Source organism: Puma concolor, chromosome B3 (assembly GCF_028749965.1).
Source record: "Puma concolor isolate L17-30 chromosome B3, mPumCon1.1.hap2, whole genome shotgun sequence".
NCBI classification, from domain to species: Eukaryota; Metazoa; Chordata; class Mammalia; order Carnivora; family Felidae; genus Puma; species Puma concolor.
In genome coordinates, this window is record NC_141672.1 from 81,218,130 (window position 1) to 81,237,093 (window position 18,964).

General features: G+C 40.4%; 2 protein-coding genes across 7 annotated transcripts in view; both read right to left on the minus strand.

The window, feature by feature from the left end:
* AQR (aquarius intron-binding spliceosomal factor) overlaps window positions 1–9,835 on the minus strand; it is a 98,892-nt gene extending 89,057 nt beyond the window's left edge. The window contains exons 1-2 of the mRNA XM_025918898.2: window positions 9,713–9,835; window positions 3,533–4,026 (exon numbers count right to left, since the gene is read on the minus strand). Of these exons, the coding sequence (XP_025774683.1) occupies window positions 3,533–3,607 (75 nt within the window). The 5' untranslated portion in view covers window positions 3,608–4,026; window positions 9,713–9,835. The remainder of the gene's footprint in view (window positions 1–3,532; window positions 4,027–9,712) is intronic.
* ZNF770 (zinc finger protein 770) overlaps window positions 6,357–18,964 on the minus strand; it is a 42,069-nt gene continuing 29,461 nt past the window's right edge. For 5 of the 6 annotated variants that reach the window (XM_086710300.1, XM_086710302.1, XM_086710301.1 and 2 more), the window contains 2 exons: window positions 17,276–17,483; window positions 6,357–11,125 (listed from right to left, as the gene is read on the minus strand). In XM_086710300.1, the coding sequence (XP_086566426.1) occupies window positions 8,991–11,072 (2,082 nt within the window). In that variant the 5' untranslated portion in view covers window positions 11,073–11,125; window positions 17,276–17,483 and the 3' untranslated portion in view covers window positions 6,357–8,990. Of the gene's footprint in view, window positions 11,126–15,626; window positions 15,765–17,275; window positions 17,484–18,964 lie in introns of those variants that run through there. The other variant, XM_086710297.1, reaches the window with a different exon arrangement.

Genomic DNA, 18,964 nt, shown 5'->3' on the forward strand with positions numbered 1-18,964 from the left:
AAGAGGACTATATGGGCAAGCAGGCCAGTTAGCATCCTTGGCCCCAGCCCACTAAATGCCAGTAAGGCCCTGCACTGCACTCTGTCATTGTAATTTTAAAAAACAAAATATACTTTTCTAATCACCACTAAAGAAACGGTAGGACCCAATTAATAACCACAGTCAAATATCTTCAGCTAGAGATAAGAAAACCCAGGAACCTCCTAGAAAGAACACCCTAGAACCTACAGATTAAGTGAGCTACCCAAGATTACAATTAGTTAAGAGTTGAGCCAGTATTAGAAAAACAGATTCAAAATCTTCAGTTATATGTATAAAACAATAACATTTAAGTGATTAGTGGACACATGTAACAAAACCTAAAAAGTTATCTATAAGCGGATTATTACAAAGAATAAAAGAGCTGGTATACTTTAGCAGATTTGGTTTCACTTGGAAATTGTGAATTCTAAACACATACATTCAATATTTCCACATACATTCAATATTTCCAGACATTTAGCTGTATTGCATAATATTATATTCAAGAAAAAAATGGTTTTATTAATATATGTTTTTTAAAGAAACTCAACTACAGGGGCACCTGGGTGGCTCAGTCGGTTAAGCGTCTGGCTTCAGCTCAGGTCATGATCTCGTGGTCCATGAGTTCGAGCCCCGCATCGGGCTGTGTGCTGACAGCTCAGAGTCTGGAGCCTGTTTCAGATTCTGTGTCTCCCTCTCTCTGACCCTCCCCCGTTCATGCTCTCTCTCTGTCTCAAAAATAAATAAACGTTAAAAAAATTTTTTTAAAAGAAACTCAACTACAATCTCTTGAAAAATGAAAACTCTAGCAAGCACAAAGACTCAATATATTCATAAAAAAGTGAATCTGCACAGGGTCTAGTGTATTGGAGGAACTCAAATAATAGCTGATGGACTGATGTATGCATGTAGGCATGTGTGCATGGATGAATGAACAAATAAAATAAAATCTGAAATGGTTACCTCTTCTGTGAAGCTTTCCTCAACCCTACCTGATGGTGATAATTACTTCTGAACTCTACTGAATAGTCTTGTGTTTCTGTATTATTATTTGATTGCTTATCTAGCTTTCCTGCCCACTTAACTGGAACACTTATGAGATGGGACCCGTGTCTTCTTTGCTTCTATAGCTAAGCACTTATCACAGTAAACACACTCAAAGGGCCTTTCAAGCAGTGAGGACACTGGTCTTGACGAAGTCTCTCCAAACCAGTAAAATAACAGCCCACTTACGTGATACCTTACTAAACTATCAATCACCCTCCAACCTGAGAGAAAATACTTCACCCTCAGTTATTCTATGCTAGTCTCATTTCCTTATTCCACTGCCTATGACATCTAGCCATCTTTTCTTTACCTCATACCATTAAGAGAACTGAATCTGCTCTGTTTTTATGATTCAGGGTCTTCCAAATAACTATGTAAATCCTATCTTCTGATCCAAACTGCTTACTGTAAATATATGATACAGCTTTTCCCTTAGGGTGTAACCTGTGACCTCTCCGACACTACCACCCCCAGGAATATACTGCCCTCCCCAACACTCTCCAGCCTCACTCAAAATAGAAACTCTTCCCAATTCCCACTTAGCATAGCGCCTCTCTCCTCTCAAAAATAAATAAACATTAAAAAAAATTAATTAAAAAAAACCCAAACTACTGTATTGAGAATGAAATCCAAACTTATCTCAGCCTCCAAGTGTATATGATCTGATCCCTACATAGTCTCATTTCATACCATTCTCTTACTTTTTAAAAACATTTTTAAAGTTTATTTATTTATTTTGAGAGAGACAGAGACAGCATGAATCGGAGAGGGGAAGAGAGAGGAGAAAGAGAATCCCAAGCAGACCCTGCACTGTCAGCACAGAGCCTGAAGTGGGGCTCGAACCCACTAAACTGGGAGACCATGATCTGAGCAGAAACCAAGAGTGGGACGCTTAACTAACTGAGCCACCCAGGTGCCCCTCTCTCCTGTCTCTTATGTTTGCTATCTTGGCCTTGATATTCACACCACAGGGCATTTGCACTTGCTCTTCCCTGGACTGTTTTCCTGTTCTTCCCAAAACTGGCTCCTACTTTGCAGTTAGGTCTTAGCTCAAATGTCACCTCAGCTAGGACTTTCCTGACTGCCTTTCATACACCCCACCCCCATCACTGTCACAACACCGTTTCATTTTCCTGACAGCACTTATTACTGTTTGAAACTATACTGCACCTTTGTCTGACTCATCTCTGTAAAATGCAAACTTCTTTTTTTTTATTTTTTAATTTTTTTTTTTAACGTTTATTTATTTTTTTGGGACAGAGAGAGACAGAGCATGAACAGGGGAGGGGCAGAGAGAGAGGGAGACACAGAATCAGAAACAGGCTCCAGGCTCTGAGCCATCAGCCCAGAGCCCGACGCGGGGCTCGAACTCACGGACCGCGAGATCGTGACCTGGCTGAAGTCGGACGCTTAACCGACTGCGCCACCCAGGCGCCCCAAATGCAAACTTCTTAAGATGAGGAAACTAATAAACGGCTTTAACCACAAAATGCAGGTAAATGGGAAAAGGGAGATCTAGTTAAAGTTGTCAGGAAAGCTACTCCAAAGTAACATAGATGGATGACAATGAATTAACCATATAAAGAAAGGTGGGAGAAGATGAGGATTCTGAGCAGAAGGAACAATGCTGAAAGACCAGGAGGTAAAAGCTGTATTGAGGCAGTTCAGTGTGGCTGAAGCAGAGTTAGAAAGAGAGAGAAAAATGGATGTAAGCAAAGGCCAGTACTTTAAAGGATCCTAGTCATTACCCTAAGGAAAATTAGGACTCTTTAAAGATTTTAAGAAGGTAAGTGATATGATCAGATTTGCATTTGCGTAAAATCACTCACAGCAATATGAGCAATATGAAGAATGGGCTGGAGGAGAGCAAGAGGAAAGACAAAAGATTTGGATGCCTAAGTCCAGAGAGAAAACAAGGGCGACCTGACTTAGTCTACAGAGAAGCAGACAGATTTAAAAGATACTTAGAATAGAAACATGGAAAATGTAAAGATTAGTTATGCTGCTGAGCTAATAGATGTAAAGTAATCTTTACATGTAAATGTAAAGATTAGTTACGCTGCTGAGTTAGGGCTGTTTCCCTAATTACAGCCAACCGCGGTTCACAATGCAACACAGTAAACAGGTTGTAAATGCACGTTCTCGGATAAAACGATTGCTCTCGTCACAGATGCATCTACTTGGAGCAGGTGTCTTGTCAGGCTCTCATCACTCCACTCAAAGCCTAGGTTATTCTACGGCTAAGAAAAACCCTATTCCGCCCTCTGTTAGCCATCATTTCTGCTACGAAACTTTGCCAGTCTCAAACAGGCTAGGGTGCTGTTTCTTCTGCGAAGAAACGAGTGAATGAAGCGACGAACGAATGCCTCCTGGGTGCTCCCAGTCCCAAGGAAAATCCCACCCCCCAGGCCTTGGGGCCTCGACATCTCCTCCCTTCACACACACCAGACTCGCCCAAGCGCACCTGGGTTACGAACTCCGCGTTGATCTGGGACACAGTAGGAGCCACGATTTTCTTGGGCTGAGCAGGGGCCGCCATGGCAGCACTCTTACTCCGCTCCAGTGGTAAGGAAAAGTCCGTAGGAGGAACGGTAAACCCGATACACTTCCCCTAACAGGCAGCCACGGCTGCCTAATTCCGCGAAGCAAGGGCCAGCCAGCCGGTAGGGCCTCAGCCTTCACAGTCCCACAAGAAACGCGTACAACAGCCCGTACATTTCCCCGGAAGCGGAACTGAACAGGGCCGGAAGTTCGTGTAGGCGTTGGGTCTGAGCTAGAGAAAGCAGGGGCTTCGGCCTCCTCCGCATGCTCCCCCTAGCGGACAGCTGAGAGAACACACCCAGCAGTCTGGACCGGATCTCGGTGATAAAACTCAGGTAGGTGGTGTTGTGAGGGTATTTCGTGGTAGAGTTAGTTGCAGAGGAAGGGGGGAGACTTGACGAGGGGGTTCTCTCCACCCTAAAAAAAAAAAAAAAAAAAAAAAAGCCAAAAGCAGTAGTGAAAAAAAAAACAAAAACAGCCTGGTATGCAGGGCTCAATTTTAACTGTTTTTAACAGATTCATGGAGGTATAAGTTGACATACAATGAACTGCATGCACAGATTTAGAGTGTAAAATTTGATCCGTTTTCAGTCATACGTCCGTGAAACCATCACCAAAATCAGGATAATACGCATATTCAACACCCCTCAAAGTTTCCTCATGACTTTTGCAATCCATCCCTGTCGCCCAGATAAAAAGGGGCTAAGAGGTTAGTGACTGAAGAGGCAATGGAGGAAGTAGGTGTAAAATGCATTTTCAGCATAAAGGAAAAAAATATAACAGTAACCTGAGAACAGATAAGACTGACGTTGTTTGTCTTAAGGGCTATCTCTTTTTATGCTAAGTGCAGTGGATATTTTTGATTGCCTATCCTCCCTTCTTTCCAAACACAACTTCAAATTTGACCATTATCCATATCCATACTGTTTTATATTGTATATGTAAAATAGAAAACATAAAAAGATGCATTCCCTTGCTTTCCAGAAGCATGTAGTTTTGTTCAGTGATTCTCAAAGGGTAGTAGTCTCAATATAGCAATAACAGCTAACCTGCATAAGTGCAAATTCCTGGGCCCAACACCAGACATCAGAAACTCTGAGGGTGCAGTTTAGTAATCTATGCTTTTAACAAACCCTCTACATGATTCCAGTGCACACTAAAGTTTAAAAACCACTGATCAACAGTGACAAGAGAGTTATGAACGAAAAGCAGTGCGAGCATAGGGGATGGAGTGTTTAAGGCAAATCAGAAAAGCTTCCGAAGGAAGTTGTAACATTTAAGTTCAAACTCAAAGCATGAGTAGAAACTTGCCAATGTATATGCAAAATATTATGTGTTCCATATTTGTTTAATGATACCATGGCACTATTTTTCTTTTCAATTCTTTCCCCCTCCTAATGCTAACAGAACTCCAGCAGTTAGCCCTGAAACTTAAGCTCTTCTAACCAGCAACAGAAAGCTCGACAAGATAGGAATTAAATGTTCTTTCCCTGATTGTAAAGAGCAGATATTCTGTACCATCAAACAGACCTTGGGGCGCTTGGCTGGCTCAGTAGGTGGAGCATGGATTCTTGATTTCAGAGCTTTGAGTTTGAGCTTCTGTGTTCACTGTAGAGATTACTAAAACAAACAGTAGTCCTTGAAAATGTTATTTCTAACAAAAAATTCTCATAAGTTACCTAGACTTCGAAATTGTTGCTATGTCTTAAAACTGTAGTTCTAATAGGTTGTCTTCTGTAACATGTAAATTGAAATACTTTCAGGGTGCCTGGCTGGCTCAGCCAGAACATGTGACTCTTGATGTCAGGGTTGTGAGTTCAAGCCCCATGTTGGGATAGAGATTACTTAGAAATAAAAAATAATAATAATAAATCAGTTCATCATTTCAAAAAAAGTTTTCTGCAAGCCAGTTTTAAACTTTAGTTTTCCCCATAATTATGGAAAACCAAATAAAATCCGGCTCAACTAAATTTAATCTTTGAATAGAGTGTGAAAGTCTGTATCTAATTTAAAATAATAGTAGGTAAACCAGATGGAGACAAGAATATACATGGGAGGAACTAATTCTGTATTTCTTTAGTACAAATCTGGAAAGGGCGGGCAGAGGATAAATGGTTAAGCAGGTAGATCATGTGACATGAAATGGAGTTAACATATCCTTTTGTAGGTGATAAGAAGGTATCAGGGGCTCCTGGCTGGCTCAGTCGGTTAAGCATCCGACTTCAGCTCAGGTCATGATCTCGCGGTTCATTAGTTTGAGCCCCGCATCAGACTCTGTGTAGACAACTGAGTCTGGAGCCTGCTTCAGATTCTGTGTCTCCTTCTCTCTCTGCCCCTCCTCTGCTCAATCTCTCTAAAATAAATACACATTAAAAAAAAAAAAAAGAAGCTATCAAAGAAATGTAATAAAAAGGAAAAGTAAAAAATAAGTTGGGGCGCCTGGGTGGTTCAGTCAGATGAGCGTCCCACACTCCTTTTGGCTCAGGTCACGATCTTATGGTTCCGGGGTTCAAGCCCCATGCTGTTAGCGTGCAGCCTGCTTGGGGTTCTCCCTCTCCCCCTCTCTCTCAAAATAAAGAAATAAACTTAAAAAAAAATAGGTAAAAATGGAAATGATTAAATATCCATGTTAGGAAATTTAGTGTAGAAGGTGGATTGGAGTGGGCCCAGGAAAGTGTTTGGCAATTGGTACCTTATGACAGTATTATGTGATTTTCCCTTTTTAAAGAAAAAAAAAATCCAAACTGTATAATTTGAAAGTTTATTTTTAAAATATTCTGAAATTTGAATTCTCCAAGACTCTTAATCACCATCTACTTTCCTTCAACACACACACATTTTGTCCTAAAATTGTTGGCCCTACTGCAGTACAAAACAAGAAACAATAATTCCACTAACTCAGCCAATCAAACTACTTCAGGAAGTAATCATGCTATAGCCTGGAATCACCGAAACAAAAAAAATTTAATAAATCTCCTTAAAGATATTTATAAAGTTTATTTTTTCAGAAAACCAAAGTGACTGATTCAACAATACCAACAGTTCTAGCATGCAGCAAATCATGTAACATCTAATGTTTAATCTTCTTATGGATGTATACAGTTTACTTTCATTCCTATAAAGTTTCCACAAGAAGCTTGCAATGATAAAGGTAAATAAGTATTTTGTTACAGGTACTTCGAATAGCACTACAGTACATCTTTGACAAAATTTGTACAATATTCCAACTTTCAATATGAAACAGCTTAAAAAGGCATGGGCCAAAAAAAAGTATAGTAGTTATCACTTAAGTAAAGAAAGTCTAATAATCATACAAGCACAACACTATTAGAACTCTCCCTGTTTGGGTTGGGAAAGGACTAAATGAGACATTTACTTCAAATAAAATTACATAGTTTTGGAAAATCCCAAAATACATAACTTCAGACGAAAACCCCTTGAACCTGTATTCTTGGAAAACAGGAACTAGTTATTCCTTGTTTTTATGCAATAGGTATGTTCTTGACAAGTTTTGTGTACAGCAAATTCTGTAAACCATCATGTTGCCTGCACTGGAGGAACATATCTGAAGGAAATCTAAGATAAATTATTCTTTAAAACATGATTCTCCTGCACATTTATACATCACTGAGCATTCTCTGTACTGTTGTTTTATCTCTGTGTATTAAATCCAAGGTTCTCAAAATGCATTTGGAAAAGAAGATACCAATGTCCCCTCCTCTCTCCTGCTACACAATTTTTAGAGTATGACACAGAGCTTACAAAGAATGTTCATTTATCCATTCTCAATAGAGGGCTTGCCACTATATTTGTGATAGGACAAAGCCACCTGTTCTTTTAGAAAGCTAATGGTTATTTTCTTTAATTACTAAGAAATCTCATTCTTAAAGATTTTACTAAAAAATGGCAAATATGAAGGACAATTTGTGATTGTGTAAGTCTTTTACAGCTTAAGATTCAATATTTCCCAAATAATGACAGTGCTGTTTAGAAAAAGGATACCCTCAATTCTGCAAGCACTTTATTCCTATATGGGAATAATTACCTTACTTATCAAAACAATTTATGAATTATCAAAATAATGTTCTTTAGCATTAGACTCTTGCAAGAAACATAGACTTAAAAACTAGAACTAGACCTGGGGCATCTGGGTGGCTTAGCTGGTTAAGCCTCTGACTTTGGCTCAGGTCATGATCTCACGGTTCATAGTTTTGAGTCCTGCGTTGGGCTCTGTGCTGACAGCTCAGAGCCTGGAGCCTGCTTCAGATTCTGTGTCTCCATCTCTCTCTCTGCCCCTCCCCCACTCATGCTCTCACTCTCTCTCAAAAAATAAATAAACATTAAAAAAAATTAAAAAGAAAATAAACTAGAACTAGACCTAGTCATTGCCATTTGATCAAACTTAACAGATTTACTTAAGTCATATGACCACCCAATGCATGAGGCATTAAAACAAAGTTTTACTAAAGTAAATCAAAGTCTTAGGGAGATGCAGATCTAGAGGGGAGTCTTAAGTCTCTAGCTACTGATGTCAATCACCAAGTAAATAGATGAATTGCATTTATTCCTCTGAAAAGATAACACTGCATACAGAACATCAGAGAGATTATGGCACTTGGACAATATTCCTGATAAGTAAACATGGTAAATGTATACACGGCCATACTAACTTCTCTCCTACTTTTAAATTTGGGAAAAACAGCAAGCTGGGCAAACAACCAATTCTAATCACTTGTGGAAAAGGAGGTGAAGCTACCAGAATCCTAAGAATAGCTTGCAAAAGACCAATGAAAATAATACTGTGATTCTCTCATCCATCTTCACTTTTACTGCTTTTGTATTTTTTACTTACAAGAGAAAAAAATTTTGCAATGGAATTTGAGCCATAGGTGGACAAAATTATGCTTTCGTGTGAAATATGAAACAAGTAAAATGTAGTGGGGCTATTTGCTGCAGCTAAAAACCAATTTTTACCTCTCAGTCTTAAGGAGATGGCATGCCTTAAGGAATAAGTCCTTTAAAAAAAAATGAATGAACTGAGTTATTGTACCACATCTTGGATTTATATTTTCAGTACAGCCAAAGTATATATTAAAATAAAATAAATGCTTACTGTGTGGCATCAAACCATGTTCTTCCCCCTAAATTTAATTTGGCTGTTCCTAAAACATCCTATTAATTTTCTATGTACTGTATCTTGCTTCCTACTATGCAGAACAAGCAACTGCCTATGAAATCACCCAACCTAGTGAAGGCCTTTTGGTAAAAATACATTTTAAATGATACAAGCTTTAAGACCAAGATTATCAGAGACTACGAATGTGTTACTGGTTCTGTCAGTTACATAACTGACTTTGAGAACCACTTTCTCTTGTGGTTAGTCACTCCTTAAAATGAGTAAGTTGATGTCTCTTCCAATGAGGAGCCTGTCTGAATGTTTTGCCACAGACTGAGCATTCAAATGGCTTCTGCCCTGCGTGAATTAGATAGTGTCTTTCCAGTTTAGATGGAGATCTAAAACTCTTGGAACAAACGCTGCATTGGTAGAGAAGGCCATCATTCCTCTCCGCCCGCCCTGAATAACCACAACAGTGACCGTGATGGCTCTGTTCTGACTGCAAAAGTACACTAGAGAGATAGGGCTGCCTGTTCCTATAGGGGGGACTAAGAATGAAATCCTCCGATTCTGCCTTAACTTTTATTTCTGATATTTGATCTGACTCTGAGGCCTCATATTTTTGGAAACCGGGAGTCTGACATTGTTGGGAAGCATTATAGTTAATATTATCACCTGGATGAATGAGAAGTTGGTTCAAATTTTCAAATTCTACTTGGCAAAGAGATCGTCTATAAGGAATCTTATCAATATGAGTTAATTTGTGTCTTTTTAAATGAGCTGACTGTCTAAAAGATTTCCCACAAACATTACAGCCAAAAGGCCTCTGTCCAGTATGAATTAAATAGTGTCTTTGTAGTTTGGATATAGAAGGGAACACTTTCTCACATTTGTCACAAGGACACATCTTATGTCCAGTATGTAGGTTTTCACTTGGAACTGAAAAACCACACTGAAGCACTTCACAGTTATTAAAGAATTCCTCACCTGATGAACCGTAGATAGATACGTCTTTATTATTCGCTGAATTATCTATAGTTAACATGTTTTCTGTCGTAAGGATACCTTTCAAGTTTTTACCCACATTTTGGTTCTGGAAGTGTTTTTGCCAAGAAAATGGCAAAGTCAATGTTTTCTTCTTTTTATTGCCAACTGTCTTGTATGTTCCATGCTTGCCAAGAGGGCCCATAAATGTTCTCTGGGTTTGTTCAGGGCTCTGCTCACCGGAAATAAGATCACAATTTTCCAAGAAATTGTTTTTAAATACTTTTTTCTCAGATCGAAGATTATCTAATTTCTTACCCCCAGCACGTTTAAGTTTAGCCAAGATTTTTTTAACAACGGTTTTATAGTTGTAGCTTCTTTTGAGCCTGCTTGGCATTTTGCCACCTCTGGCAGGAAAACACTTATGTCCATTGAGAATCTGCTCTGATTCAAAACACTCTTCACACTCTGGACACTGAAAAGGGACGATATAAATAGAGTGGACATCAAGTGGATTATTCTCCTCAGATTCACCTAAATCACCATTTTCCAAACTATCCTGCTTTGCATTTAATTTATTAGGCAGCGGGCATGATTCTGGACTCTTCACCTTTAATGAAAGAGTCTGAAAGGTCTTATTCCTGGTATGGATTTGTTTATGCTTCAGAAGTTTGCTTTGAATCTTAAATCCTTTTTGACAAAAACAACATTGAAAAGGTCTTTCTTCTGAATGCGTGAGTTGATGAATTTTTAAATGAGTTGACTGTCGGAAAGACTTACTGCACAGGACACACTTAAAAGGCCTCTGACCAGTATGAATAAGTGCATGCCTATCAAGTTTTGATTGTGATGGAAACATCTTGCCGCAGATCGTACATGCATGAATATTCTTTCTTTTCTTTGTAGGGCTGTATGCAGGATCAGATTTAGAGCACGGGTGTAATGCCCATCTTTCCTCTGTGGTAAAAGTATGATACATCCCATATACCGGCTTTTCTTGCTTGGCCTCCAGCAATCTTCTGACCTGTTTAACGTCATTCTGGTAGGTTTCATTGTGAAGTTGTTGGTGCTTCACAAACGTCTTCAGATTTTTAAAGTGGCGTTGACAAATGCTACATTTAAAAGGCAGATTATGAGTTAGTTGATGTCTCTCCAGATGAACCAGTTGTCTAAAAGTTTTATGACACACATCACATTCAAATGGCTTTTGACCAGTATGAATGAGATAATGCCTAGCTAATTTTGATGGCGTTTCAAAGTGCTTGAAGCAAATATTGCAAATATATGGCCTGTTTCTAGGTAGTTTGTTGGCTACTACACACTGTTGAATCTTTAGCATTTTTAAATTGTTTTCAGCCATCATATTCTTCAGTGATATACTCTGATGAACTCCATGTTCTTAAACTCCACAGATGTCTAAAAATTAAAAATAAAAATGTATTAATTTAAAATTTATTCATATGAAAAGAAATAATTTGTCTTTTGGCTAAAGATATTAAGGGTAGAGAGGAACCTGGACTTTTTCTATGTTTATAAGTAAGTTAACAACTATTTTAGATGAATACTTTAGAATCATAAAACTAACTTCATACATAGAAATGATGAGTCTTTAAATTAAAGAAATCTCTAGGGACGTCTAGCTGACTCAGGAGATAGAGCATAGGACTCTTGATCTCAGGGTTGTGAGTTCAAGACCCAAGTTGGGTATAGAGTTTACTTAAAAAAAATAAAATTAGGGGCGCCCGGGTGGTTCAGTTGGTTCAGCGTCTGACTTCGACTCAGGTCATAATCTTGCAGTTCCTAAGTTTAAGCCCCACAATGGGCTTTTTGCTGTCAGCACAGAGCCCACTTTGGATCCCATCTCCCTCTCTCTGCCCCTCCTCCACCTCACTCATGCTCTCTATCTCTGTCAAAAATAAATAAACATTAAGAGAGGGAAATTAAAAAAAATAAATTAAAAAATATATATCTAAAAATCAATATAAAGTTGGATTTCTAATTGAGATAATGCATTAAAAGGGGACTGAAATGAATTTCTTAACATTAAATAGACCTTTTAATTCCAATTTTCCTAGTTCTCTAGTAAGTAGCTTTGTCAGTATTTGTTCTGTCATTTAAAAAAAATTAATCTAGACAGGTAAGAAGTGTAAGAATTACAATATAATACTAAAAATAAGATGTATTTGCATTTAATTATAGCATATCATGGGCACAATCTGAGAAGGCAATGTTTCAGATACCAAAGTTGGATTTCTTAGCCACCTCATTAACAGTATTATTATTTTTTTTATTTTTATATAGAGAGAGTGTGAACGGGGCAAAGGGGCAGAGGGAGAGAGAGACAGAATCCCAAGTAGGCTCCATGCTCAGCTCAGAGCCTGATGCAGGGCTTGATCCCATGACCTTGGGATCAATGCCTGAGCCTAAATGGAGTCAGCTGCTCAACTGACTGAGTCATCCAGGCGCCCATAACAGTATTTACTTTTAATTACTTCTTTGGACCAACAAAGACAACATGGACAGCTGGGGGAAAATGGCCCAGATAACTGGGGTTCTAGTCCTAGATTTGTCACCATATGATCTCAGTGGCAGAAAGAAAGAAATACAGATTCTTCATCTCTAAAATGGGGAAAATGCCTCCTGGCCTGCCTACCATATCAAGTTGTTGTGAGAATCATGGAGATAATGCATCTGAATGTGCTGGAAAACTATGAAGCAATACACAAATGTAAGGTATTACTTAGCTCAACACTAATCAAATTTTAAAGCTTTATCCTTGTCTGCATAATTTTTTAGGGTTTCTACCTAAGAAATAAATACATTAACTAAATTTGTAGTTATGTCTTCTTTGCATTTTGTTGTTCAGCTCTCAAAAGACATGTACAAAAGCAATGAGGCAAATTGGCTACTTCTGTATTTATCAATGGCTAAGTAATTTGAAAGTTGAGTGTGGTTCACTTTTCAGACAATATAATGAAAGGATCATTTTGGTCTTGAAGTTAATATGAAGATAAAAATGCTTTCTCCAATATCCCCCTGGAGGACACATGCGAAAGTTTACCAGGTATTTTCACAAAAACCTATCTTCCCTTTTATCAGAGACCAATTTTCTTCTAATCCTTTTACTACCTTAAATAAGGGGATCAGAGATTTAAAAAAAACAAAAAAAACAAAAAAAAAACCTCCTCTAGCTTTCTCATCTAATGTATTTTCTCCTTGAGACAAGAAAGTTGATCAATCTACCAGAAACTCCGCGTTCTTCTTTCTGTCAGCTGATCTGGCGAATATTCAACATATATGCTATTTGCTATTAACTGCCATCTCCTAGAAGACACCTTAAACACAAAGGCACAAACACACCCACTGTGGTTCTATTCAGCAATGTGAATTAGAAACATGGAAAAATTCATTTACTGAGCAAGTATCTTCTACCAGTTGCTTTATCTCTGTTTTTCAAAGTGTACATCGCTACCCACTAATGGATTATGAAATCAATATAGTGGGTTATGATCAGCAATTTTGTTTAATAAAAAGTAGAATATATCAGATTGTATTACAAATAAAGATAAATACGGTTTTGTGAAACTTCTGTATAAAGATTAAGAAAGTTTGTGAAAGCTGTTCCTGGTATTATCTCTTCAGACAACACTAGACAGAGGAACCCACAACAAATCAATTACTTTATTCAAAGTAACCAAATAATCTATTAGGTAAGATTGAGGCCCACAGGATGAGACAGGATTACTAAGGAAAGCAACAGTATCTGATTTTCTTCACTTGGCCCATATAACCCCCCAAATTTGTCAAAACATTTAATTAGAGGCCAAATGGAATCTGCCACACTAGTCTATGCAAAATAAAAGACTCTGACTACAAGCCACTATATTAATTTACAAAATGTACTATATAACGCAGATATCCATGTTAGCGACAATCATCTGTTGGTGCTATTAATATGCATTTTCACTACACGGAGTTACTGGTGAACAACCTCCAAATCCCTAAACATGCTAACACAGCAACAGTTTGGGGTATTAAAATTAAGTCATGAATCCGGTAAATTGCCAAGAACTTGGCAATTTATTTCATTCCTGTCGAGCTATCAGGTGTCAAGGTGGTCAATTAGGACAATGAGCCAAAATGAAAGTAATAATCAGGCCTTTATTCACTTACTGCCACAGTGCAAGCAAAAGGCAAAACAAGTACTGGTTCCCCAGGGTGCATTAAACAGAACTACACTAGGTGAGGATCAGATGGATGCAGTGCACACAATCATCTCTCTGCAGAGGAGGCCAGAACAAAAAGGCTTCTGCCTCCTCATGGATCTGTGGGCCAGGGGAAGACGAAGGAAGGGAAGACAAAGGAGTGGAAAGGTCCTGAGTCAAAATGGAGAAAAGTACCTCAAGCAAGTCCCTCCCCCTACCTACCCAAAGAGGTCTTGGTGGGCACGGAGGCACCTGGGAAATACTTCAGCCAAGATCTTCAGAATGGAGGTACCTGAGCCAACAATGCAATCTAGTATAAGCCTGGGTAGCAGGAGGGAAGGAATGAGTCCTTGACTGCAACTCCCCCCAGAAACTGGCCATGCACAAGTCTGGTGTGAAGAGGGCAGTTTCCTCCAGAAGGCCAGCCAGCCAAAACCATGCAATTGTCTACAGTCGGGCCTGAAAGATCACACAAAGGATTCTGGCCTACAGCCGACCTCCTCGATTCCTACTGTATAGTTTTCCTCTTTAATAGTTTCCATGGAATACTCTTGAAAAAATCCCACACTTGCACCACATACAACAACCACCTCCGATTCTAACAGGGTTCCTATGCCAGAAAGTGTCTATGGCTGATCACCTACCACTAGCACTAAAACTGTATTCTGTTGTCACTTGCCTTCACACCATGTGGGAAAGCACTTACTGGGAGCCCTGTACTGTTGGAACCATTGATGGCAACCAGTGATCTCATCTGCTATTTATAAGCCATAGCTTCGGGATCCCCAATGCTCCAAGTGCAGTACCCTGTGTACTTACACAGGGTGCATATTAATTTGATAAAGCTCCAAATCCCACTTCAACTGATTCTCTGTGCTCTCAATTGATATTTTTGTTGTTGGTAATCCCAAAGAAGAAACAAACAAACAAAACCAAGCCAACACCATGTTCTTTTTTCTATGTTAAATTGAAAATTAAAAAAAAGTAAACCTCAGAGGTTCAACCTGAAGATTATGACAACTGCCAAGACAACACTCTGTTGGAAGACTGTAAAAACCGATTTAAAAAATTCCAAGACGCTTCCCGACTGAAAGCCTGTTGGTTTTTTACCCTTACCTAACACCATCAAAGCGAAATAAGGATCTCACAAAAAGCAAGTGAACAAAAAAAGACCGGAGAGAAACTTGGATCACTTCCAGCTGGGGAATAATCTCTGGCGACATTGATCACAACCTTTCCTCCTTTGTGGCCGTTTCTGCCCCACTTCCCCTGGCCCACTCTCGTGGCCTTGAACCCTCACCTCTCGTCCTCGAGGGGCTGAAATGGACAGAGGACCCTGACATCTGGCCGTCGCCCTAATCGTCCACAACCAATAAGCACCTAGGGGGTCCAGCCGAATCCAGAGACTGCAAAATCCCACACTAGGAAAGGAAGGGTGAAAACTGCTTTGGCCGCAGCCAGGGGAAAAATGCCACAGGCGACTTGACCCACAGCAGGGGGAAAGCATCCTTTCTGCGCCTTCCTCTAGGAGACAGACTGCCGTCCCCCATGAGACGCAGTCGGGAGGCGGGGAAGTGGAAAAGGAAAGGGGGCTGAGGTCTTGGCGCCCCCGCTATGGGTCCCCGGACACCTTGGAGGGATCGAGGCAGGCCCGACCCTTCCCGAGGATCGCTCCACCTCACACACGGACTCCTCAAGTCCTCCTCACGCACCTGGAGCTGGCACGGACCGGGTAGGCGCGCATCTCAGGGCCCAGACGCCGCGAAGGCTACGGGCGCACGTCCGCAGGGCTGGCGCGGCGACGGGCTGAGCGCGCAGGCGCGGCACTCGGGAGCTCCCAGGGACGCGGTCCGGCTGGAAACCGGCTCCCCCCACCCCAGGGCCGCCCTTCCTTAGGCGTGGTCTGCCAGCTGGCTGGGTGGTGGTGGGTGGGGGCTCCAGAGGTGGGTCCCTACCCCCAGCGCCGCCCACCCCGCACTGCACTCGCCGGCGGAAGAGAATAGACAAGTGGAGACGGGCGTTTGTTGAGATGGCTCTGACAATTCGAGGAGATGGATGTAAAGTGCCCAACATAGTGCCTAGAGCGTAGTAAGCCCTTAAATAGCTTTATCATGTATTACTGTTTATATTAAATACAACTTTATAAAGTGATAGGATCTTATTTTAAAAATGAGCAAAATGAGGCTGAGGCGATAAGAAACACACCATGTCACACAGCTGATTGATGGTAGAAATGGAATTTGAACACAGGTAGGCTAGTACTAGACCTGCACTTTTAATTCACTACTTCTTCCCAAATTATAGATCATCTCTGTATTGTATGTGGACACAAGTAAGGGTTAAATGTTGTAGTTAAGTTACAGACTTGGGTGGCACATTATTATTGAATAAGATGTTTAAGATGTGAATAAGATCTACCCGAAATTTTAAGTACAAAAGACATTGGAAAATTATTGTGGATTTTTGCAGGTTCAGACTGTAACTGTCTCAGCTTGAGAGTTGAGGTCATGAGGACAGGTAACAAGCACATTTTCTTTCAACTGTAAGTAACTTCCTGCATTACTTTTCAAGGACCACTGACAACAAAAATGGTTATTTCTAATGTCGATATACGTTCCTCTATTTAAAAAGGAAAAAGTTGGGCCAGTGAAAAGTAAGTGTCTATTTTCCGTGTGGTAACATGAGGAAAGGGCTAATAGAAAATAAGCTTTTGCTTTTTATATAGCAACCTTGGAGGAGTCACATTTGGAAAAGGTTGAAGCCCTTACTTTCAACAGAAGCAGAGACAGAGAGAGGAGGGGAAAACCTTTAGGTGTCCTAAGTACTAACCCCAGTATGGGGACTCTGTGTGTTCAGATAACCCTTGGGGACTTGCTCCATTCTGCAGCTTCTCCTGGAAGTTCAGCTGACTAAACTATGCAAACAATTGCATCCATCACCAGCCACATAAATCCTCAGGAAAGATATGCAGACTGTGAGAGAATATTACATGAGATTTGGAACCAATGGAGGGTGCATTGCCTGCAAAATACATAGGCCTTTGCACCAAGAGCCTGAATTTGGAGTGTGGAACACAGATGAGACATGAATAAGCAATTCTCCAACGCCACATACCCTACATCATAACTTTCCCCCATTCACTCTGAAAGCCATCTCAGGAGCCTTCTGGGGGAAAAGGAGAAGCTATCACAAATAGGTCATCAGAAAGATTTGACTGATTAGGTAAGATTTGAATGGGGACTCAGCAATGGGTACAATATGGATAAACAGAAACTGTAAGGGCAGGATAGAACATTGTAGGGAGGGATGGTAGTAGTGACAAGGAAAAATGGCAAGACATACCTTTGAGTTAGTATCTTACCTCTGCAACTCACTAGTATATGTCCTCAAAAGTTACTTAACCTTGGGGCACCGGGGTGGCTCAGTTGGTTGAGCATCTGACTTTGGCTCAGGTCATGATCTCAGGGTCCGTGGGTTCGAGCCCCACGTTAGGCTCACTGCTGTCAGCACAGAGCCTACTTCAGATCCTCTGTCCCCCCTCTCTCTGCCCTTATGCTCGCACTCTCACTCTGAAAAATAAATAAAAAAACATTTTTAAAAAAAGTTATTTTACCTTTCTGAATCTCAGTTCCCTCATCTGTAAAATGGGGATATAATTAATCATTCATTGGCATATGAATGAATCAATCAACCAATGACATATCCTGTACAAAGTGCGAAAGATTCATTTCTTAGTATATGAAGTCCTTGACGTCAATGTAGTTTTCAGCTTAGAACAACGTACAAGGAAGTACAATGTGATAAGAGAAGATATGTAGAGGGCAGGAGGGAGGAGGAGGAATGTCTAAAGCTATCTGGGGCTTCAGGTGGAGACTGTCTTTGAGCTGAGGCTTTTTTTGTTTTTATTTATTTTTTAATGTTGATTTTTGAGACAGAGAGAGAGACAGAGTGTGAGCAGGGAAGAGGCAGAGAGAGAGGGAGACACAGAATCCGAAGCAGGCTCCAGGCTCTGAGCTGTCAGCACGGAGCCCCACATGGGGCTCTAACTCACCCAACTGCGAGATGAAGACCTGAGCTGAAGTAGGGACACTTAACCAAATGAGCCACCCAGACTCTCCTGGATTCTACAAACTTTTAATTAATCATTGTCTACATTCCAGCTGTCATTCCTCTATTTCAGGGAATATGAAAACCCTTTTTTTTCTGCATTACCCCCAAATGTCTTTATTTCTTGTGGTACGTGACACTCACTGAGGGTCCTAAGAGGCAGTCCCCAGTTCAGATCTATGAGAGACCCTGACTCAGTGGAAGTAGCAGTCATAGAAGGAATCTTTCATCAGTCCTGTACTGAGTTGCATTGTGTCCCCTCAAAAAGATGTGTTCAAGTCCTAAGCCCAAGAACCTGAAAATGTGACTTTATTTGGAAATAGGGTCTTTGCAGATAGAATTAAGGATTTTGATAGTAAGTGATCCTTGGTTTGAGGTAAGCCCTAAATCCAATGATGATTTGCCTTATAAGAAGAGGAGGGGCACCTGGGTGGCTCAATCGGTTGAGTGTCCAACTTCAGCTCAGGTCAGGATCTCAAGGTTCATGAGTTCAAGCCCCACATCCATCTCCCTGGCGCTGTCAGCATAGAGCCCGCTTCAGATCCTCCGTCCCTCTCTGCCCATCTCCCACTTGCGCTTTCTCAAAAATAAATAAAACATTTTAAAAAAGAAAAAAGAAAAGGACACAGAGACACACACAGACACGCAGAGGAGAAGGCCATGTGAATAATGAGGTTTTGGGGTAATAGTGGGTGAGGTTTGTGGGGTCCAGAGCTGACGGCCAAGAAAGAATTCTTGAAGACGTCTTTGGTGCAAAAAGATGACTTTATTAAGGCATGGGGACAGGACCCATGGGGACAAAGAACTGCCCTGGAATCCTGTGGAGAGACTGGTTATATATTTGGGAGTTGGGGGAGGTAAAGTCCAGGGGAAGTTTCTAGTGAGATTTTCATATGCTAAAGAAGACTCCCAGGATAGTGGAGGACTAGCTATTGTCAAGCTA